At 42.6% G+C, this 23,845-nt stretch overlaps 1 protein-coding gene across 4 annotated transcripts in view; it reads right to left on the bottom strand.

The window, feature by feature from the left end:
- Nucleotides 1–21,369, bottom strand: part of SMARCAL1 (SNF2 related chromatin remodeling annealing helicase 1) — a 42,206-nt gene extending 20,837 nt beyond the window's left edge. Inside the window, exons 1-9 of one of the 4 annotated variants that reach the window (XM_088662663.1) lie at nucleotides 21,278–21,369; nucleotides 19,502–19,594; nucleotides 16,853–17,802; nucleotides 13,808–13,858; nucleotides 12,842–13,102; nucleotides 11,094–11,144; nucleotides 7,995–8,178; nucleotides 6,863–7,013; nucleotides 4,294–4,452 (exon numbers count right to left, since the gene is read on the bottom strand). In XM_088662663.1, the coding sequence (XP_088518789.1) occupies nucleotides 4,294–4,452; nucleotides 6,863–7,013; nucleotides 7,995–8,178; nucleotides 11,094–11,144; nucleotides 12,842–13,102; nucleotides 13,808–13,858; nucleotides 16,853–17,765 (1,770 nt within the window). In that variant the 5' untranslated portion in view covers nucleotides 17,766–17,802; nucleotides 19,502–19,594; nucleotides 21,278–21,369. Of the gene's footprint in view, nucleotides 1–4,293; nucleotides 4,453–6,862; nucleotides 7,014–7,994; nucleotides 8,179–11,093; nucleotides 11,145–12,841; nucleotides 13,103–13,807; nucleotides 13,859–16,852; nucleotides 17,803–19,501; nucleotides 19,595–20,444; nucleotides 20,497–20,918 lie in introns of those variants that run through there. The other 3 variants (XM_035128216.3, XM_035128221.3, XM_088662658.1) reach the window with 3 other exon arrangements.
- Between the last annotated feature and the right edge of the window lie 2,476 nt (nucleotides 21,370–23,845).

The raw sequence follows: 23,845 nt of genomic DNA, 5'->3' as shown, positions 1-23,845 counted from the left end.
TGCTGTTACAACACCGAGCTTCGGGGCGCTAAGGAAATTGGCACCCTCCCAGGGAATGTGCTCGTCTTGTCGTATTTGGACGAGTAAGCAGCCATACACAGAAAGGGTAATATACCCCCTTCAACTGGAAGGGGCTGCTTTCTCAATCTTGGTTAGCAATAAGGTTATGCTAATAACAGCCACCAGCAGAGGGAGGATTGAAGAGGGAAGCGAGGAAGCACAACACCCTGCAGAGGCTATTGGATGTAAAATGCAGGACCTGAATTCTACAACATATCTAGTAAGAACGTGAATGAGGGCCAAACCACACTAAGTGGGAGATCAATGACTGTGATTATCCGCAATGTGTTGTTGTTTTTTAATGAAAATATAGGAGTTTGGATTTGATATCCCACTTTATCACTATCCTAAGGATTCTCAAAGCAGCTAAAAATCTCTTTTCCCTTCCTCTCCCACAACAAACACTCTGTGAGGTGAGTGGGGCTGAGAGACTTCAGAGAAGTGTGACTAGTCCAAGGTCACCCAGCAGCTGCATGTGGAGGAGCAGAGACATGAACCTGGTTCACCAGATTACGAGTCCACCGCTCTTAACCACTACACCACACTGGCTCTGAGTGAGGGACAGCCACTGAGGAGGGAGTCATGGCAGGGGAGGGGTCCTGTCATACCATTCTTCTCAATCAAAATGACACATGTACACACATAGCTGCCGTTTGCCCCACAGAGGAAACACTAAAGGTGTATCTTCCACCTGTACAGCAAACAGGGCCAAGGTGATTAGGGAGAATGGCCCACTCATCAATACTGTCACTGCCAAGCACTTGGTAGCCTCTCTGCTGTATTTCAATAAACAACATCCACAGTAAGGTAAATCCACCCCCACCTCTCCCATGTAAAGCATAGCATGGTTAGGCCTTGTGACGCGAGGTGGAAAACATTTCTAAAATGGGACTTCCTTGATTTTTTTTCTCCAGTGTTTTATTTTTCTGCAGAAAAATTCCCATTTCATAAATTCATTAGTGACAATGAATGGGTTCAAACATTAGGCAAACTTGGCAGTTTCAAAGTTAGCTGTGTTTACTAAGCACAAGTAACATGTGCTAAATTAGATTATTCTCTAGGGCATCAGAATTTTTTCCATAGCAAATTACTCTATTCCCCCCCCCTCAACATTTTCCAGAAATCCCACATTATTGATCAGGGCTAGAGAAACATATAAGACTGTTATATGTTCTGCCCGGACACTGAGAACCAGTGCCGAGGGCCTTCTGGAGGTTCCCACACTGTGAGAAGTGAGGATACAGGGAACCAGGCAGAGGGCCTTCTCGGTAGTGGCGCCCGCCCTGTGGAACGCCCTCCCATCAGATGTCAAAGAGATAAACAACTACAGTCATACCTCTACGTACGTATCCCTCTGGATATGGAATCTTTGGGTTATGGCCATGGCAAACCCAGAAGTGTATACTTCCGGGTTTCGCCACGCGCGCATGCACAGAAGTGCTCGATCGTGCCGTGCTGCGCATGCACAGAAGTGCGCCTCTATTTGCGTAATTTTCGGGGTGCAAACGGACCCCCAGGACGAATTAAGTTCATATCCAGAGGGTCCACTGTATCTGATGTTTAGAAGACATCTGAAGGCAGCCCTGTTTAGGGAAGTTTTTAATGACTGATGTTTTAATGTATTTTTCATCTTTGTTGGAAGCCGCCCAGAGTGGCTGCGGAAACCCAGCCAGATAGGCAGGGTAGAAATTAGTAGTAGTAGTAGTAGTACCGGTAGTAGTAGTAGTTGTTTAAGAGCCTGGCCTGCTTCAGACAAAATGACAAACTGAAGTTAGTTGAAAATGGAAACGGGTGCTTAAGATTTCCTCCTCGCGGTTGTGCAAGAGGAAGGGAGTGTAGCAGAAAATCATTTAGCATTGCATGTAAATGCAATATTGCAACATCAGAATGTCCAGTGAAGATACTGAGTGCTGCAATGGCCACAGGGCTGCCCATAGTGGCAGGGAAAGGGAAAAGATCACTCTTAAGTCCCACACACAAACTGAGAAACTACACAAGCCACGCAAGACACCAGTGACATCAGCTGATGGGTGGGTGCGTGTGGTTTGGGGAGCAAAGTGTTGCAGGCCAAATTGGCCAGAGGTTCCCCACCCCTGCTCTATATGAATAAGCCCAGCAGACTTTTTAAAGACTTCACAGACCAGTACCTTGTAGACAACCAAAAAATGGAAGTGTTGGGATTATGGTCCAAGCACTTCCACCTCTGGCACTTTGACAAGAGATTGCACACTTATACAAAGGATTCCTGAGGGGCACTATTCCTGAAGAGCTAGCAGCTCGATATATATATTTTTAACTGTGAGGATGAGATCTAAGAAGCTCCTTGGCTCCAGGACCTTAATTGATGCTGGTGATTTGGGTATCTGCTGACCTCTCAGCATCAGATGCACTCAACTATGCAGAAAATTCTTTGGCTGTGGCCCAGAACACATTTACTTGAAAGGGAATTTCTGATGAGATGAGAAGGAAATGTCCAAGTACAGAGGGTTGAAGTGTTAGAACTGTGGGTTATGATGACTTCAACAAGACTCATTAGGAAACAATAACAAGAACTGGGATTCCAGAGCAGCCTTGAAGAAATATAACTAAACTGCGGTTTAACATTAGGAGAACGAGCTACGACGAGTCTGAAGCTCATACTCTCCCTGTTTCTTTGTGCATAAGAATGAGGGAAGATTGAAAGCTTCCACTTTTCGTTTTGCAAAAACCACAGTTTACTGTTGTATGACTGAACTGAGGAAACTGTGGTTTGTTTTAGAGCTGTGCACAAAAATGCCCCCCTGAAATTCTCCATCATATTTGTGTGGAGAAATTGGGCGGACCACTTCACCAAATCTCCAGCGGAAGGAGAAATTCTTCAACGGCTCAGCAGGGGTGAAGCTCAGCATTAGCAGTAGCTAATTCTCCTTCCATGTTTGAAACAGTTTTCTCTGTTATGCTTTCAAGTACAACAGCAGCCTGGACACCATTTTGCATTCCCCACAATGCCACAAACCTAGCATCATTCTGGGGCATCTGGGGAAGGAAAGGGAATAGTGGCCAACAAGAATGTTCTCAGAAATTCTCTTCGGAAACTGTCTTTTCTGGGAAACGATGGCTTGGCTTTGGTTTATTCTAACTGTAAATTAGCTAACAAATCAGGATTCAAAACCACAGTTTGACCATGGTTTGTTTAAACTGACCATGCTTGGAATACGGTAAGTCAGATTCTGAGTTTGGTCATCAATTGAATCTCTAGTTTATTCAGAAACCAAAAGGGGAAAGTTTTCAATCTTCTCCCTGTGTCCATCAGGTGAGGTGGGAGGAGGAACATATAAGGCCAAGGCTCTCCACAGTTTATTCCCATAATGCTGATTCATAGTTTAGATTACTACCAGGCCACTTACCTACTTACTTACTTACATTATTATTATTATTATTATTATTATTATTATTATTATTATTATTATTATCATCATCCATTTGACTGGGTTTCCCCAGCCAATTGCATGTACAAATTCCAGAGACTAAAAGGTCAAATTTCCCCAGTATGTGGCCACTGGAGTCTTCAGTAAGGTCTTACTGCAACCAGGAGAAAGTATTTCATTAAAAATAACCAAGACCCTTACAACTCATTGTTGCCCAGAAACGCATGAGAAAATCGTGATGACAGCTTGTCCCAAAACCTCAAAACAATAAACAAATCAGAACTTGGCATGAGTTGGTCCTTCTAGACCATGAGATGGATACATAAATCATGAGATTGGAAAGGCGGGTTTCTATGTCCCATTCCTTGGCCCTGAAAAGCGGCTCATGACTTTTAATGCAGGGAATCAGAAAGGTAACAGGAGAGCTCTTGGTCACTCTTCAGAGCAGGCAAGAAGATCCACATTTCCAGAAATACAGGGAGAATCTCTTGCAACTAAGTGATGTCCTAAACAACACATTTTGGAATCAAATGTGTGCTATAATTGCCGAACAGTGTAAAATGAAATGGCAATTAAGAGGACACAGTCGCTATTAGTAAGCATTAGAAAAGCAGCCACTTCTAATTTCATACTGTGCAAATGGCAGCATAACATGAACCACAAACTTTCAATTCAGACAAGCTTTATTTACAGCTTAAGAGCCTTCCATGTCTTGAGACTGTCTAATATGCCCTCATGCCTGCACTGAACACGCTCCCCATCATTGTCTTAGACTGGCCCAGGGAAACTGTGCCACCTGCCTCCCCCAACAGGATGCCCTACTTACAACAATCACAACTCGGAAGGTGGTTTTGAGCTGCTTCTCCATCTTGCTGAGAAGGTCAAAACTGACAACGTTTATCAATCTTGCCGACAGGCAGTCCTTGCCTGTTGCTATGACACTGATGGAATCTGGGCTCAAGGAAGGAAGCCACCTGTGGAAAGCCTCAAGCAGCAAAAAGAACAAAGAAAGAAAAGGACGTGAGCTGGAAAAAATATTTTATATCTAAATGGCCTAAAGCTTACAGCCACCGTTCAAAAACAGTTGACACTGTTCATACGGCACTTTTTGAAAAGTTTGCTAAGTGCTATACAATCCTTAACTGTATTCATCCCCCCCAGCACACATCATTTTGAAATGTTTTTCTGTGGAAACTGAGGATTACATTGCATCTGCACCAACTGTTTTTCACACGAGTTCCACGTAGGACTAGCCAGCCTGCATTGTATCTCAGGTAATATGCCTGATACAGACACAAGAAGTTGCCTTATACCAAGTCAGAATGCACAAAAAAACAAGGCGTGCAAAAGAAAACCAAAACGTGCACGAAAAGGCTGGTTTGAAAATTCAATTTATGTGAAAAGATGTGTATTCAGCATCAAATGTAAATGAGCAAAAACAGATGGAGTAGGTAGCATAAAGCACCTGTTTCCAAATACTTTCTTCATCAGTGTCTAAGCATATTCCACTTAAGGCCAAACACACGAAACAATTAGTCTCTGTTCAATATAGCATCTATAGACATGTTAAAAACATAAGGCTATGCTAATATTATCAATTCCATCAATACAATAAAAGTTCTATCAAAAATACTCCAAAAGCTACTATAGCCGTAATATAATCACTTGAGATAATAAAGGACATGAGTAATTATTGCTTACCAATCTTGTGATCATACAAGCCTCATTGGGGGGGGGGAATCTTTCCTGGTACCCTGATCTTAATCCGAAATCCTGCTGTATCTCAGTTATACTAGCACACAAAGTTAATTGGTTGCACCTGAAATATACCTGAAAGGTATTCTGTTGCCTTTCGTACCAAGAAATGTGTTTTTGGCCTTACAACAATCTGTTTTCTTTAGCTTATACCAAGTCAGATCGTTGATCCATCTATTGCTCCCACTGGTTGGCAGGAGCTCACCATAGTTCCAAGAGTGGTTCTCTCCCAGCCCTACCTGGAGATGTCAGGGATTGAACCTGGAACATTCTGCACCAAAGTAGATGCTCTGCCACCGAGCTTAAGGCCCTTCCCAATTGGGGACTCAATTCCAGATCCCAGAAGAAAGTCTCCCATTAAAAAGGTATCCACTTGCCCTATTATGTTCCTTGCAGGAACCAAATTTTCAATGAAGTGGTCAGCCTGTGCCTGGGCTGAAGGGACATTGGACTGCAAGTACAAGTTTATCCATAAAAAATTAAACCCCAGCATACAGAAAAACTAGAGCGTTCCCAATGTAGCCTTGTTTCAGAGGAAGCATTTTTCCTCCCTTTCCAAAGCAGTCTGTTATGTGATCCATCTCCGCAGTCTGAGGTAGTACAACCACAAGGATGAACACTTCACAGAGAGCTAGGCTGACATCTGGATGGGTGTCGTGCTAGGAAGGTTGCCCCCCATGAGACACCTATCTCATAATGACAGAACAGGGAGTGAAGTTGTGGGTGGACGCATTCACAGGCAGGTGAATGTTAAGCACAAAGCATGCTGGGGCCCAGCCTGCCAAGGTCCCTGAAGAAGTTGCAGTCCAGTTGGCTTGGCTATGGTGCTCACCCACAAACAGCAATTGCACTTTATGGCTTCCGCCGATTATGGTGAGCAGCAGTCTTTCCACTCAAACAGCCCTGTTCTGCTCTATTCATTTTCACTACTAATTTTCACAGCTATGTTGAGATCATAAATGAACATTAGTATTAGCCTGATTCTCAGACCAGAGGCATCTCACAAAGCTGTTGGCTTTGTCCATCCTGCCAGGATTATAAATTATTATATTTAGCTATTTAAGCATTTAGAAGCCAAGCTATCTGGGGGGGGGGACCCAAAAAGCCTCAAAACATCCAAAGCAATGGTCAAAATCAGCCTGCTTAAAGAATACTGAATATGCTTTTAAACAAGCAAACACAATTTATTCTTAAATTAAAACACACCCTGGCTTTTACTACCCACTTCAACACAAAGTAGGCCAGGGCGACTATTCGAAGAGAATCCCTGTGCTGCTCTTTTCATAAATAAAGACAGGAATAGTAGAGAGTTTTATGCAATAGTCAAAGAGATTAAAGAGTCTCCATGTATTTCCATATGCCCATTTTCACCCCTAAACTGGGCTCTCAGCTCCATGATGTCCATTCTGAAGACTCCTTTTGGAATTATGAATGAGAATTGCAAACAGCAGTGAAGGAAGGATGCCAAGTGACAGGACTGGTGTAAATCCTCAAAGCTGAGGACTAACATGAAGCACCATTCCTTTCTGCCCCCATTGTCTCATTTTTCATCGGCGCCAACAATTGCAGTGTCTCTCTCAGAATGTGAAAGACAAGCAAGACCGAAGACTAAAAAGGAGTTGAGAAAATGCAGGCATTACCTCCGCCCATGTATATCTCACTGAAGAAGGAGTGACCACCAGCAGAGGCCACTCTTTTCGATAGTATTCAGCAATACAGATTGCCTGGATTGTTTTCCCTAAACCCATGTCATCTGCAAGGAGCAGACGACCTTCTTTGGCAATTGCAAAACTGAAAGAGAGGGGAGGGAAAGAGACCGATGGGTTATTACTTCCATTTCCACAATTAATTCAGTTCTCCTAAGGCAGGGTTGAGGGACTTGTGGTTCTCCAGATGTTGCTGACTCCAACTCACACCATCTCCCATCCAGCATTACCAATGTTCAAGGATAATGGGAATTGGGTCCCAGCAACATCTGGAGGGCCACAGCTCCCTGCTCTATAATCTAGTTGCAAGTTAAATACCAGACCCTCCCCCCCCAAAAAACCCACTTTCTTATCTTATCACTTTCTGATTCAAGCAGAAATACAGCTTCCATCTCAATCAGTGTTTCTCAAACTTGGGTCCCCAGCTGTTGTTGGACTACAACTTCCACCATCCCTAGCTAGCAGGACCAGCAGTCAGGGATGATGAGAACTGTAGTCTAGCAACAGCTTGTAAATATATGTCAAGCTGATTAGCAGAAGCCTTTGCATCAAATGAGTCCACTACTTTGTGCCTTGAAAAAGATCCCAACTGCGGTTTCTAGTAAGCCTGTTTCTCAAGCAGTTGAAAAGGCAGCAGACTCTGTTCTCCCTACGCGGGGGAAGGAGTAGCTAGCAAGAATAGTTAGCAATCAAGGTTATGTGCCTTCCACACATTCCTGGTACAGGAGTCTGTTCCCTGAGAATGTCAGCTTTCAATATCTCAAAGGATCCTCTTCAAGTAATAACAGCAGAGGTGAATTAGCAAGGGGGAAACCCTTGGCTTTGTTTCATGGCTTTGTTTTTTTCATGTGTCGTTTTATAGACCCTGGAAGTCCCTGCCTCCCCGTTGGGCCAATGGTGGGTCCAACAGCAAGAGATACAAGTTACCTCTTCCAGATTGTGTTGGCAAAGCAAGAAAGCAAAGGAGGGTGGGGGAACGATGGATAACAACTCTCAAACTAAATGCAAGTGCCAACGTTTTAAATAAATGGCGTGTGCTTTTCAGAAGACCCAGGGCTTGACTTACTTCACACCTTCTCTCTGAAATGGCATGAGGCTGGCCACAAGTTTAGGATCCAGTCCTGAAAGGTCTGCTTCTGGAATGTCAGCAACCTTCGAGGCAGACTTCTCAAACTGAGCAGCAAAGGCTTGTATTACTGGCTTAGGCAATGGCTCCACTTCCACTGCTGGAAGGCTCCTTACCAGTTCAACTAAAAGGAAGACACACAAGAAGGATTTGTGTCCCTAGGAGCATTTGTAAACAACCTTCACCTTCACTTAAGTTTGAACAAGCACACAAACAGATGCCTTGTTTATGCAGAGTCCTAGACCACCCTACCTTTGCACATTTACTTACTTTCCCCAAGAATGACTTCTTCAATCAAATGCTTTATTGCAGTCGATCAGCCAATAAAGAATTGACTTCATGAAAAGTGTCAATCTAAGCAAGGTGATGCAGAACTTTCAGAAAATGCTCAGGTTTATTTTGGCAAGTTCTATAGCAAAACAGAGTTTGTTTGTTATGCAAATCAAGCATGTTTGCACAGCTTTGCTTAGTTTGCATAGTTTATTATTTTTTTGGCAAGCAGAAAAATTATGCTATTGAATCTGCACACATCGATCACTGGAAATCTTATTGATCCATCCCACCGACTGCTGAGATTTAACAGGTTTCAAACCTAATTTCACATGAATAAGGATTGGAAACTTTCAATTTTCTAAAATGACTCCCACTATACAGTAATGTTGAACTCCATGCAGAGTACCAAACTTCATAATTACATTTCACTTGCGCGGAACTGCACACACAAGTGTGAAAGAGAGAAAAAATGACGAAACACCTATATGGCTTACCAGTACCTATTTGAATTGAACATAGCACTAAAGTGAAACAGTTTGAAAAATAATCACTAGCATCTCGGTCTGCAACCCACCAATAGAAAGAGTGCCCTACATCTCTTGCTTCCCACCACTGTCTTCTCAGACATTTTTTTTAAAAGCAGAATCATATCAGAAGTGGACAATAGTGAGAATTACAAAGTGTTTATATATCTTTAAATGATTCCTCTTCTAAAAATAAAATGACGAAATGATTCCTTTCAAAAATGCTGAATATAATGACTCTGGATTAAGCACTGTCTGTTCATCTTAAAACTAGCACTGACACTATTTTTTTTCTTGACACAGCAATCAAAACGTTGCCACGATGTATTAGACACTGCAACAAAGAAAAAGACACAAAATCCTGCAAGCAGTCTTTCCTTTCAAAGAAAACTAAAATCACTAAAATATGGAAATCAACGGACTGGAACATAATTCTGACAGTGAAAACAAAACACTCAGCAGACTCAGATTTGCACTCACGTTGTAAGAGCTTGGGTATTGGCTGCAAACTACAGTTAATTTCGGTTATCTCTAGAATGGAGGCAGCAGATTAGACCCCTGCTACCCAGGCAAAATCCTTCATTCTGAAAGCATATAAATATGTGAATGAATTTCTGTTTGTGCTTATAGGATAGGCTATTCAGTATGCACCCTTTGGTTTAATCTCTGCTCCTCCAGCAAGGAAAGAAGCCTCTCCCTGCTGAAACAAAGTCCTGCACTGTTATTACGCTCAAAAAGTTACTTGCTAGAATTATAAACTAGCAAATTGCCGCAATTATGCCATCGCTGCTGTTTTGCAGACAAGCTTGGAAAATCAGGATGTCTCCGTAGTTTGAGTGATTCATCCAAAAAACGTTCCCCCTGCTCCTTTGTCCCCAAGTGACCGTTTACCTCAAGACAGCTAGGCAAGTGTGTAAACAGGTAAAACTGTTAAGATACAAGGAGCAGGATCCTTTTTTAAAAGGAAATTGTGCTATGGTAGAAAAGTCCATATTAGGAGATTGGAAACTCATTGTGACAGTGGTACCAACGAAACTAAGAGCCATGCACATGGAATCCAGCTTCTGTATTTGTACCCCTAGCTGGTTTAAATAAAAGAAAAAGAGCGCCTAGATAGGTATTTCACACCCCATTTCACAGCACAATCCAGCAGCTGTAGCAACATGCACAGAGACATATAGAAAAAATAAACAACTATGAGCAGGGGTAGAGTGCAGTGTTGAATTCAGTCCCCCACCAAGCAATCTCCCCCACCCCCGGTTGCCCAAACAATGCACCCTTCATGATGCCACACTATTTTGCAGGCCTCCGCTTGCATAGAGCCAGCTGCTTTATTCACATTCAGTAGAGCCTGGGTCTTGGATTTTTAGACCAGATGCTGAGAGCATCTAGGAGAGCATCTACAAAGGCCTGCTTGCCATTTCCTTGCAACTAATCCATTAAGAACTTGAACATTTGTCGAAAGGTACAGGAAATATCTGACTGCATTCTCTATTTCCAGACTTGTTTTAGGATGATGCACAGCTTCCTATCTTTCTGGGCCAGGAGAAAACCCTGATAGGATGGCTTTAAAACACACACAAACATATACACCCCAGCAAAGCAGATGGAAGTTTTCCTACCTTTGAATAAATCTGCGCCAAATCACCCATTAGAGCTACTACAGAGGAACAACAGCTGCTCTACTAGAAGCAACTTCCTTCAATACTAAAGGTGTGCAACAAGGATGGGAAAACTTTGGCCCTCCAGATGTTGCCATCCCTGACTGCTATGTTGATTAGAGCTGATGGGAGTTGGAGGCCAGCAACATCTAGAGCAGGCATCCTCAAACTTCGGCCCTCCAGGTGTTTTGGACTACAATTCCCATCATCCCTGACCACTGGTCCTCTTAGCTAGGGATCATGGGAGTTGTAGGCCAAAACATCTGGAGGGCCGCAGTTTGGGGATGCCTGATCTAGAGGACCACAGGTTCTCCTTTCCAAATGCAGAAGATACTCAAAAGATTAGGCTGCAAATACTAATAAACATGTCTACTTTTCACACAGACAATATTGGGTTATGATGCCATCCTATAAGTAAGTTTCAATGTGAGCGCATTATCCCCATTGCAAAGCATCAGAAGAGGCAAAAGTGAAACTCGTGACCACGTCAAGTACCTTTAAGAGACCATTTCTAAGAACCTAGTTTTAAGTGAGTAACCCCCCTCCAAAAGAATAAAACCTGCTGAGAGGCAGCTTCTTACTTAGTCTTAGATAGTCCTCCAGGAGAAAATTCCATTTTCTAGTCTTCATATCTGTAAGAGTCATAATATGGGAATAAGCAAGTACAAAGTACATCAACCTTATTTGAAATTCTAGCAATCAGGAATATATTCACCAGCATCAAATTATTCGTGACAACTAAGCAGGTGGATTATTTTAAATACCAGTAGGTTACAATGCCAACATTCTTTTTTCTGTCCTCCATATTCACTGTGTGTAATATTTGATATCCTGTCATTTACAGGATGATTCATTTTTCACTTTGACACCTGGACAATGCTTGTCTATATGTATTCGGCTGCTTCTCCCCCCTCCCCCACTTCGTGTTATTATTACATAGTCCTTGTTCTATTTTGTATGTATATTTTGCACATTTGGATAAATTTTAGTACAACTTACAGTTCTTGTCTTGACTTTAAAAAAATGTTTTAAAGCAACTTCATAAATAACAGTTTGAAAATCTCAACTAACTGTATTTAAAATTAAGCATACAGTGGTACCTTGGTTCTTGAACTTAATCCGTTCCGGGAGTCCATTCGACTCCCGAAATGGTGAGAGAACCAAGGCACGGCTTCCAATTGGCTGCAGGAGCTTCCTGCAATCAATCAGAAGCCGCGGAAGCCACGTCAGACGTTCGGCTTCCGAATAGCATTCACAAACTGGAACACTCACCTCCGGGTTTGCGGCTTTTGGGAGCCGATTTGTTCTGGAGCCAAGCCGTTCAAGTACCAAGGTACCACTGTATTTTAGGGTACGGGCAACATACTAAGCTGTGGCTAATCAAAAACGGAAACAGAAACTTCTGATTGCTTTGTAGCTGGGCCAGATAAGAAAGGGGGGGTTCTGGGCTAGCTCTGTCTCACCCTTGTTATGCTAAACCATCACACAAAACAGTCCTCTCCAAAGAAAGTAGAGTGAGACAAGCAGGCCTCCCTTGGGAGACAGGGCATTTGACAGTCACAGCACCATGACCAAAAAAAGCCCCATTTCTCACCCCTCAGTTTTGTACACAGGAGATATAGAGCAGGAACTTGGATGCTGACCTGATCACAAAGGTAGGGCTTTAAAACATTGGCATCAACAACCAGGATTACAGATGAGTAAATGAGGCCACATACAAACATGCTATTTGAAAATGCCACCAATGGAACACATTAACCTAAGAACTCCTTGTTCTTTGCTTTTCAAATTTTCATTGCAATTAAATTAAAAATGACTTATGAATAAATGTAACAAAATGCAACATATCAAAAACAGCCAAAGGAACTGCATAAAAAGCAACCAGATTTCAACAAAATGTATATTTTAAAAAGGAAGTATAAAATATACCCTATTTGACATCCTGTATCTAACAAATGTCTGCCAACTCCCTGTTGTTCTGCCTGGCATTTGGCCTGGAGCCAACCTGATCCCCTCCCCCATTTCCCCTTTCTTTTTCCCTTTTGTATGAGGCTGCATTTTTAATTTTAATGTATTTAGTCTTGTATTTTAACTAGTTGTTTTATATTTGGTGTTAGGCGCTCTGAGCCCAGCCTTGGCTGGGGAATAAATAAATTATTATTATTATTATTATTATTATTATTATTATTATTATTATTACCAGCAGTACATGAGACAAATTATGTAGGGAAGGTAATAAGAGGGAAAATGCCACCTGGAAAGACAAGGTGCAAGCTTCAGAGACCATGGCTACACTGTTGAAGTGAAGGCATCAGCTTAGATCACTCACCATAATTCCTGGAATTCAGCTGCTTGAACACCCCTATGGCGCTGTCAGCATAGCCAATGTCTACTTCAAACCGAGAGTATGAAATCAGCACACATTTCCCTCTGATAGTTGCCGATGATTTCTGCCAGCCACTGCATGTCTGCAAAAGGGACCTCAATGGAGGACTTCTACTAGCAGAAGATGACTCAGTAGCCCGCAAGATTGCTTTCATTCCTTCCAGAGGTGTCAGAGTCACAGAGGGAAGTTGCTCTGCTTGTTCCACTATAGATAAAAAACAGGTTGGCCATAGAATAAAAGAACAAATGGATAATGGGGCGGGCACAGGGGGAATCAACTGTCTGTGGAAAGCAGAAAATTGAAGACAGCTGAGAGAAACAGCACCAGAGGCTTTCAGATGCAGAAGAAAAGCAGAGCAGGAAGCTCAGAATCCATTCAGTTATTCTCCCTACTGCTAACTCAGCAGGGACTGTTCCCTCTGTGAGTTGAGTTACACTTGGAGAGCAAAGACTTTGCTGGCATTCTGAACTTTCAATTACTGATGTGCTACAAAAACCTCTTTTTTAAAAAATAATAATCTCAAACTGCACTCTAGTAAACAATGTTTTTCTTTTCAAAATAATAATTTTCTTCAAACAGCTCTTGAACAACTCTTTTATGAGAAAGATCTAGGGTTGTGTACTTAACTAAATCCTACTCTGAGTGGAGCCATTGAAATTAAGGAATCTAAGTTAGTAATGCCCATTAACTTCAGTGGGTCCACTGTGCGTAGGACTAGCTTTGAATAATGCACTTAGTATAATAATGCACTTGTTGTACATCTAGAGTCCACATTTTGAATATAAACTACTTTTTCTCTGCTATGAATTAAGCAAATCATTTTAAGAAAGAAACCATAGGCTCTGTTGCCCAGATTTTGTGCCGATTCATTCTGTACCCAACATGCATATCAATTGTCCTATGACTTACTGAGATGGCTATAGTCTTCCAGACTGAAGTTCCACATCTTTGTTGCAGGATCTAAAACAAAGCAGAATTTAGAGAGTCATTTTGGAGAAGAAATGGCTCTGTTAATGTATTCAGAAACGGCAAGTTGCACCTGCGCACAGAATTCCTACACTTGTTATTTATTTTGCATTTTGTGGCTCCTTTTTGTTGTTTTTGTGACTGTGTGGAACCCAGTGCAGCTACTGATTGATTGATTGTGTGACTGCAGTACATTGTTTATTGCTTTCATTTTATGGATCAATGGTCTTGTTAGATAGTAAAATTCATGTTAAATTGCTGTTTTAGGGGTTGTTTTTAAAAGTCTGGAGCGGATTAATCCATTTTGCATTACTTTCTATGGGAAAGTGTGCCTTGGTTTTGGAACGCTTTGATTTTGGAACAGACTTCCAGAACGGATTAAGTTTGAGAACCAAGGTACCACTGTATTACTTCACTTATTGCGAATTGTGGGAAGGCTAGTCTTGCTGAATTTTGAGTCCCTCCTGCTCATTCTACTGAGTCAGATCCTGGACCTCTGCCCCAAAGTTCTATCCTTGAAACCACCATTGAGAAGTTTCATTTTTTTTGACAGTGCTAACATGTGGAGGATCAGTCAGGCTGAGAACCATATGAGGTAGGATATACATGGGGTTCTGCATGCGGAAATAATTGTAGCAGAACTACAGCAGGCCAAGACCAGCAAGGAGACTTAACATGTGCACAACACAGCACAGAATGTGTGCCTGTGACAGCCAAGAATTTCAAATGCAATGGGAAGCAATTTCTCTTTCATGTTGAAACAGGAGTTCTAATCAGGGTTGGCGCAAGACATTTTACTGCTTGAGAAGAGCAGTAAAAGGTTGCCCTCCCTGCCTCTCACCAAGGCAAGGCACATAGAGTACCCAAGTCTGATGGAGTTATTTTGGCACCTGCGGCATAACATCCCACAAGCCACTCTGCCCTTCCCTGCCATTAAGAAGACAAGTAATAATAAATCTATTCTGGCATTTGATTAAAGAAAATTTTAATATCAATTTGGTGATTTGCTTAAAATGAGGGAAGAGCAGGGAATTAAAGAAATTTGGTAATTAAGGCAAAGCAGGATTAGAAAAAAGTAAGAAAAAGGGAAGTGATGTAGGAGTGGTAGGAAGCCGAGTTTTAAGTTATATGTTTATTGTATTGTTTGGAATATTTGTTTTGTATATGTCTGTTTTTATGATCTATATTATTGAGTGTTATAAAATATCAATTTTGTTTTTGTTCTTGTTTTTGGTTTTTTTTCTTTTGTGTTTTCATTTCTTTCTTCCTTTTGTAAATTTGAGTGTGTTTTTCTTTTCTTTTATGTTGCTTTTTATAATTTTTGTATTTTGTATTATTTGTATTATTTGAAGAACTGAAATAAAGTTATTTTTAATATTTTAAAAAAAATCAAAAAAAATCTATTCTGGCATTTCATTACAGCCAAAATCAGTGGTTTGCGATGGCCACCCAACATCAAATTCACTGCCACAATGGCCTTAAGAGATTAGTTCACAATTTGAATGTTTTTTGCATGACCTTAGGCAAAAAAGCCTGCTATCCAACAAACTCATAATATGAGTAGACCCATGGAAAATAAGTTAGCCATTTATGTTTATTACAGTGGGTCTGTTCCAAGCATGACTTTGTCAGGCAGAACCCAAAGATAAGTAAATAATAACTTGCTCTTCTACTAGATGTTCTCGGGGCACTGTACGACATAATAAAAGAAAATTGTTATATAGTCAATACAAGTACAACGGACAAACCATTTCTAAAAGCATTACAAAGAACATACAATATGATCAATACTCGACGAATACACGCACACCAATAACCTGACAGCAGCAGCAGCAGGGGTAAACAATATTACACATCAAAACTGGCAGCAATAAAACTAGGTGTCACGCATTACAAGCCAGTTGAAATAAAAACGCCTTGAACTTTCTAGGGAAAGAAACCCATTAAGGAACCTGCAGAGCTCCACGGCCTAGACTGGAACTGAACCCAGGATTCTATGGCTCCCAAAACTCTGTGCTGATGGCAGAGTCTGGGATCATACCCATTACCCTGAAGGTGCCCCTGCTTCCTCCTCCACCACCATTTGCTGCCTGTCCCCCTGAGTGAAGAAAATGTTGGAGAAAGGGGCAGATAAGGTGAAAAGGCTCTCTTCCCAGCTTGAATCCCTGCGTTCTTTTCTCACTCCGCATGCAAGGAGAGGGACAATAAGTTCCAGCTCCACTATAATAATAATAATAATTTATTATTTATACCCCGCCCATCTGGCTGGGTTCCCCCAGCCACCCTGGGCGGCTTCCAACAAAATACTAAAATACAGAAATCCATCAAACATTAAAAGCTTCCCTAAACAGGGCTGCCTTAAGATGCCTTCTAAAGGTCTGGTAATTGTTATTCTCTTTGACCTCTGGTGGGAGGGCATTCCACAGGGTGGGCGCCACTACCGAGAAGGCCCTCTGCCTGGTTCCCTGTAACTTGGCTTCTCGTAGAGAGGGAACCGCCAGAAGGCCCTCGGCGCTGGATCTCAGTGTCCGAGCAGAACGATGGGGGAGGAGACGCTCCTTCAGGTATACTGGACCGAGGCCGTTTAGGGCTTTAAAGGTCAGCACCAACACTTTGAATTGTGCTCGGAAACTCTTCTCTACTCCGCTATTGGGGGTGGGGGGTTGTCAGGACCAGATAAGCAGCTCATGAGAAACTGAGAAGCAATGGGCCTACAGAGACTAGAGACATCTCAAAGGTTATGGGAGCCCCACTCTACACACTCCTGGACCCAGATGTTACCGGTACTTCAGAAGCCCACCCTAATCTCACGTCTCCCTAATTCTTGCAGTTCATTCAGGTTTTTCCCTCACACACACACGAGGGCTAGGGTCCTTGCTGGTTTTTTTGAAAAAGACAGAAAAGGCAATTCTGCATTATCCACAAGAACTAGCACAACCCTAGCTATGGCAAATCCCAAGTGGCACAGGAAATTATCAGTCGCCTTACCGTATTTTTTGCTTGGCAAACTCCTGAACAGTTCGATCAGTTTGGCATTATATCCTATTTCAACCCGGAAACGGTCATCGGAGTGCTTGACACATTTCCCGTTGAGGCCATCGTGCGCTTTTTTCTGTGCCTCAGCCACGTTGCCTGTGCCCTCCGAAACGGGCAGTTTCCGTTGCCTGCCCCCTTCTACAGGAGTCAGGAGTTTCTTTGTGCCATAGAACAGCAACGTGCTACTACCTTCTTTTTCAGCAATGAGTTCGCAGCCTGGATTCCTGGCACTTGCCTGCATTTCACTGTCATTGGTGACAGTGCTACTGGTGTCCACTGGTGGCATATGTTCAATGCCACTGGGAGATATTTCCCGAATCGAAGTGCCTTCATTTTTGCAAAGCGTCCTACTAGCGTCTAATGTAGATTGATGCTGATCTGCACAAGGTCTTGGTGGCTGCAATGTGCTAGAACTACACCGGATGGGTTGACCTTGCTCCTGAGCACTCAGGCCAGAATAATGCCCATGAGGGTGACTCAGAGAGTCTTTCCCCACTGGTGAGAGCTGCTTAGCACTGTTCAGCTGCCTGTCTAGATTTTGGCTGGAGTCCTCTGAACAATCCCTCTGCTGGGCACCATGCAAAATGGGTGCCTGGGAGTCTGAGCTATGGACACTGTGTGGCACATGAAGATTCCCCAGCACCACATGGTTGCCAGAAACCTGGAGGTGATGGCTGGTGTGGTGGTTTTCCTTCTTCAAAGGCTGCTGCAGTTTTCCTTGACAGCTAGCAAGTGCCTGCGGGTCAGGCAGCTTCTTAGCAACGACACCCTGCTGAGCTGCCAGGCGTTCTGCTCTCCTTGCCAAAGCCTTCTTCCGATTCTCCTCAATCTTCCTTTTCTGTTCTTCTGTGAGCCCTGATGACATCTTCTCTTAAGAAGTCACTGCAAGTCTGTATAACTGCCTGGAGGTGGGGTGGGGTGGGGGGACAAAGGTGTTATAGCTGGCTGATAAGTTTAAAATTTGCACTGGAATAAAAAAAAACTTTGTGGCTTTTGGGTAATGTGTGTGTGTGTTCTTATACTAGACCAGGGGTGGCCAACTCCCAAGAGACTGCGATCTACTCACAAAGTTAAAAACTGGCAGTAATCTACCCCCTTTTTGGGGGTTCAGGTCAAAGTTGTTTAGCTTTTTTAGGGGAGCCAAACTTGTTGAGCTTTGTTGGGGGGAGCCAGTGATCTACCACAGGCACCCAGTGATCTACCGGTAGATCACGATCTACCTGTTGGACGTGCCTGTACTAGACCTAATCATTGGTCTAGTCATTCCCTTCTTGCCTGTGAGATAAATGGGAGGTGTCTCTTCCCAGAAAGTGCCTGCCATCTGCTATATTTATAAGTTCTTGTATTAAACAGTCAGTATGTTATAGTAAGTAACGAGCTGGACTGGAACCAGGGAGACCACAGTTCATATTCTCTCTGTGATATTGAGCAAGTCATTACCACTCAACCTAATCTATCTCTCAGGGTTGTTGTGAGGATAAAATGAAGGGGAGGAGAACCATGTACAATGCCTTGAGCTTCTTGGAGGAAAGAGAGGGTATAAATGCAGGAAATAAATAATAAATCGTAGAATTGTAGAGTTGGAAGGGATCCTGGCGATCATCTAGTCGAACGCCCTGCAATGCAGGAATACGCAGCTGTCCCATATTGGGATCAAACTACAACCTTGGTGTTATCAGCACCATGTTCTAACCAACCCAGTTGTTGGCGTTTTGTTGTGTTTTTTTTTATATATATAAAAAAGCTCTAGAGATCAATTAGGGAAATCTTGCTAAATGATTGAAAAGAGGGGATTTTAATCAATTAATCTAAAAGTAATTAAACATTTTTGTTCCACCAAAGACCGCTTAATTTTTAGCTACATACACAAGATATACTTCAGACACGGAACAGCTATTTCAAGAGATTCTATCATATATTTCCATTTCTTCCCTTTCCTATTCCAAGGGCCCAAGATGGACTCAAATGTTTCTATATTTTAATACATTTTGCAGGTGCAACTAATATAATTACATCCGGACTAACCTGAGCAACACAACTATCTTTTTCACATGAATCTGAGATTAGGAAAAAGGCCTCTAGTTCTGAACATTTTACTTCTGAGCAGACTAGAACTCCATGATAGAAATCAAGCACTGGGATGTATCTCTTAACACTAGTTTAAGGAGCCTGACACATGAAGTTTGCAAGCCTAAACATGAACCTAAACTCTGTCACCTACACTGGCCATGTACATGAACAGGTGTGAGTACTACATTAGCATACTGAAACTCATACCAGGTGAAGAAAAGGAATTATTCAATTCATAATGTTCAGCAGAAAGCAATATGGGCAGAAATCACACCAAATAGGTAATTAAATAAACACGTTGTTTCTACCTCTTCTGCTCAAGCAAGTGCTTGCCATGTTTTATTGCAAGCACTTGGTTATCCTTTGCACAGTTACATAAATTCAATCTCCAAATGCTGGGCTGAGTCATACAATGTTGTTGTTGGTTTAGTGTCAGACCTGCCTGATTTTCCCTTGGCCAACCTAATCTGGATTATCTCTCACAGTGACTGGACATGTAAATTTCCCAGCATCCCCATCAATACTGCCTACCTTTCCACACACAACAATTGAAATGGGACATCATTTGGATACGTGGTAAAACTCTTCACAATCTGGTCAGATGCCAAATCAAATCATGCAGCCCTTTAAAGAAAGAAAAATTCACAGATTGAAACGAATTCAAAAAGAGAGAATATGAACCTACAGTGACAAACAAGATACAATGGCAGATAAAGCACTTGCAATCCAGGTGCTTCTTAAACAATAGCTCTAGATGGATTAGACCAGGCATCCCCAAACTTCGGCCCTCCGGATGTTTTGGCCTACAATCTCCATCATCCCTGACCACTGGTCTTGTTAGATAGAGATCATGGGAGTTGTAGGCCAAAACATCTGGAGGGCCGCAGTTTGGGGGTGCCTGGATTAGACTAAAGACAACAAGACTTAGCTAGAGACAAAAGGCACTGGAAGCACTGATCACTGCCTCAAATAGAAGCAAACTTTACTGTAGGTGGGTTCCCACCATTCACCACCATCAACATCAGCTAGCCAACAGAAAAAGTGCTATCTACAACTTTTTACAGGTAAGAACAACAAAGTATCCAATTCAGGTGAAACAAACAGGGTTTTGGCAAGGCACAACCTTTTGTGCTAATCGATGCCAAAATTCACCATGAGCACCTCCCTCGTTCTCTTAGAATGGCAGTGGCGCCCAGCCAAGAGGATCCAGCTGATAAAAGCCAATGCTAATGCTACTGGCATCCTATAATTCTTTAGCAAATTTAAAGTGACCTATATGAAGCTAAATTTCTTAGACTAGGTTTCACACATAGATTTGTACATACAGCTCGGGTTCATCCAATTGAAAGCATTTTTAAAATGATACAACCTAATCAGATGGGCGGGTTACAAGTTGTTGTTGTTGTTGTTATTGTTGTTGTTGTTATTACAAACTCTGCAAAGTCTACTTATCAGAAACTAAAGCAGGAACAACCTTATGCATCGCAAGGAGCTGACACCCCTCTTTCAAGCCACCTTTGGCTTTCTGGAAAAAAACAGAACATCTGTCTCCAATCTAAGTCACAAGCCTTTAAAAGTCAAAACATTTCACCCACTCAAGTGCAGAGCTTCTTGACACAAATACCAGGTGGTCACACCTGCCACTGGGCTCTGTCAGAAACGAATTCTGAACCTCTCAAGACTTCAGTCACCCAACCCAACAACTCATTCCAAAGAGAAGCAGCTGTGATAAACTATTGCAGCTAAAAACAATAACTAAAAGTCCAGTGCAAATTTGTTAGCCTTTAAGGTGCCACTCTCCCGCTGTTGTTGCTGCAAGAGACTTGGGACAGCCTCTCCTCTGGAAAGAGTATTATCGATTACTGTATTGTGGCATGCACTTTTCTTGGAACAAGAAGTTTCTGCCAGGTGCTTAAGAGGCCACGAGATTCTCGCTTGGTTTTCCTACCGTCCAAAGAGGGGTTTACTCTCTGACCACTGCCCGATCCTCTTCAGTTCCCCGGGGGGCTCTTCACGCCTCTCACTCACAAAGTGGGGCGCGACCCCAATGCACTAAGCCCCACCGAAAATGACTCCCCCCCTCTGCTCCTCGCTCACTCTCTCTCTGCCTCGACCAAAACTCCCGTCCCAAACTCCTACATCCACATCTTCTCCCTTTCCCCCAATTGCTTCTTGTCCACCCCCGCCCCTCTTCCCCTAAACTGCCGCTCAGCCTCTGCGTGCAACGCAAGCCACGTTTCTTTCTGCCCACAAAGCCCAAAGCAAACTCAGTTCCTGGGAAACGTCCCCGTCGGATTTCATCATTACCCAAACTCCGCCGGCAGTTTAAAAGGCCTCTTAACCACCTCCCCGCTCTTGACTACAACTCCCATCAGGCAACGCTCCGCTCGGCTCGCGCCTTGCCTCGTGGGAACCGTGTTCTAGAGAAACGAGCCTCAGTGCACCATGGGAAATGAAGTCCCTCACCCACTCAAGCCACGTTCGTTTCCTGCGAGCTCCGCGGCGTGAAACCAGCTCTGCTTACGTATAGCACAATCCTGGGCAAGGCTGCTCTGAATTAAGTCGCCTTATAGTCAATGGGGCTTACACCTTAGTAAGTGCTAGTTACAGGTTGGTAGCCGTGTTGGTCTGACGTAGTCGAAACAAAATAAAAAAATTCCTTCCAGTAGCACGTGTGCATGCACACTTCTTCAGATATCTGGAAGGAACCTTAGCGTTTAGGATTAATGCAGCCTATGGCTGCAATTCCTCTATACGCCTACTTTCAATAAAGTTCCGTTGAAGTACCGTAAGTAGGGTTTACTTCCGAGTAAACGTGGACAGGATTGGGCTGCTGCAGGGAACTCCCCACCCACCCACCCCCGCGGATAAAGAGGTCTAAATGTTTGTGGGGGTCCATAGAAGTTGGTCACTCATGGTTAAGATATGCCCTTCTGAAAGCTCACTTAAAAAAAGAAATCCTCCTTAGTAAATGGTTTGAAAAGTCATCTGCCTCCTTTAAGGAACTTTAGGAGATAGCTAACGGATTGAGAGCTGCACAAAAACACATCGGTTCTGCCTTTTGTGGCCCCATTAAATTTATTCGCTCTTCTTTTTTCCACTGTTTTTAAGTGTTTTTCAGTTGTTTTATTGTATCCTGTGCATCATATTGAGACTGTGTAATTCATCTTCATCCTTGTAACCCATTCTAGAAGCCTTCTTTGACTGAAAAGTGAGTAAAAATTCTTCAGTTAAATAAATGCTGCATCTTTATGAAACATCGGATGAGAGCAATTCTAACTCCTGTCTCCTGCAGAAATGAGAAGCAGGATCAAATTATATAGACCTCATCTTCCAACTATAGTACTGACCATCTCAGATGGATTCAGAGATTAGACATGACATTAAAATGGACAATGCTTTAGGAAAATGAGCAGCTAAGAGGGTGAAAAAGAAAGAAGGCAGATTGATAGATGTTAGATGTCATGGGGAAACATTAATGGGATTATTTATTTAAGAGCAGACAACCTTTGTGTATTGACGGAGATACACAGAGAGAGACCTTTCTCTGTTACATGTTACAGGGTGGCTGCAAATGGGATGCAGAAATGGACGTTCATAATGGACTCTGTGCTATGGAGCCCACACATAAAGCAGTTAGCTGAGCTTTCCCCCTTGTGCTGCTGTTGCCCATCACTTGTTGCTAGTAATAAAATAACTACCTGCTCCGTGTTTTCTTTTGTAGCTTTTTGTATAGGTAGAGAGAGATGAGCAACTGAGCAACTAGAACAATGGTTGATGGCAGCTTCATTACCTACAAACCCCAAAATCTGGAATCCCCTTGAAACTGGTGCCAAAGTTTTGAAATCGTTTTGTAGTGAAACCTCTGCGTTTTGTAGCACCCCACAAACAGAACAATAGGCTTACTTACTTTCTTTGGTGATCACTCGTAGCTGAGTAAGATTGTCTTCCATGAAAACTGTCTTAACATTGAGTTCATAAGCGATTCTGGAGGCCAATTCTGGATCCACACGTCCTTCCACAGTGGGGACTTAGGTTTTCGGGTGGGAGTTGATAACAGTGAGAGTTTGCCAAATGTGCCTTCCTCTTAGCTCATTTCTCACTTACAGGCCAGTGTTTCCCAGTTATCAGTGCTTAAATTACGTTTTTTTAAGATTTGCCTTGAGAACATCTTTAAACCTCTTTTGTTGTACAGTGGTACCTCTACTTACAAATTTAATGTGTTCCGAACGCACATTCGTAAGTCGAAAAAAATTGTAAGTCAAATCCCATAGGAATGCATTGAGAGAAAAACTTCGTAAGTAGAAGCAACCCTATCTAAAAATTCGTAAGTAGAAAAAACCGTATCCAAGATGGCGGACGGAACTCCATTTGTAAGTAGAAACATTCGTAAGTAGAGTTTTTCGTAAGTAGAGGTACCACTGTATTTCACTTTCCATTCTTAAGTTGGGAATAGAATAGTTGCTTTGGAAGACTATAATCAAGCATCCGAACAACATGACACTGGTGATCTTTGTTTCTAAATCCCGCATTTTGTAGTGCCCCTTAAACAATAGACACTCAAAGCCAGGGGGCACGGGGGTACCCCAAAACCCAACATCCAATCGCCTCAAAACCGGTGCCAAACTTTTGTAATCATTTCATAGCATTCTGTAGCGAAACCCCCTAAAAACTGGCCCCTAAAAAATGTCAGGCCAAATGGCCAGGCCATGGGCCTCTCTTACATGCAGTGTCCAGAATCTTACAGGCAGAGAAGAAAACAGCTGTGGTCTGTAATACCATTGAGACGGGTCATTGAGTCATTCGCTTACTAGATTAGCAGGTTTTGCTTCCACACATTGTTGCTCCCATTTTACTTTCCTCCATATAAACAAA

This window comes from Zootoca vivipara, chromosome 1 (assembly GCF_965207765.1).
Source record: "Zootoca vivipara chromosome 1, rZooViv2.hap1.1, whole genome shotgun sequence".
Classification (NCBI taxonomy): domain Eukaryota; kingdom Metazoa; phylum Chordata; class Lepidosauria; order Squamata; family Lacertidae; genus Zootoca; species Zootoca vivipara.
Note: the sequence above shows the minus strand (reverse complement) of the source record. Positions and strands in the feature narration are given on the sequence as shown.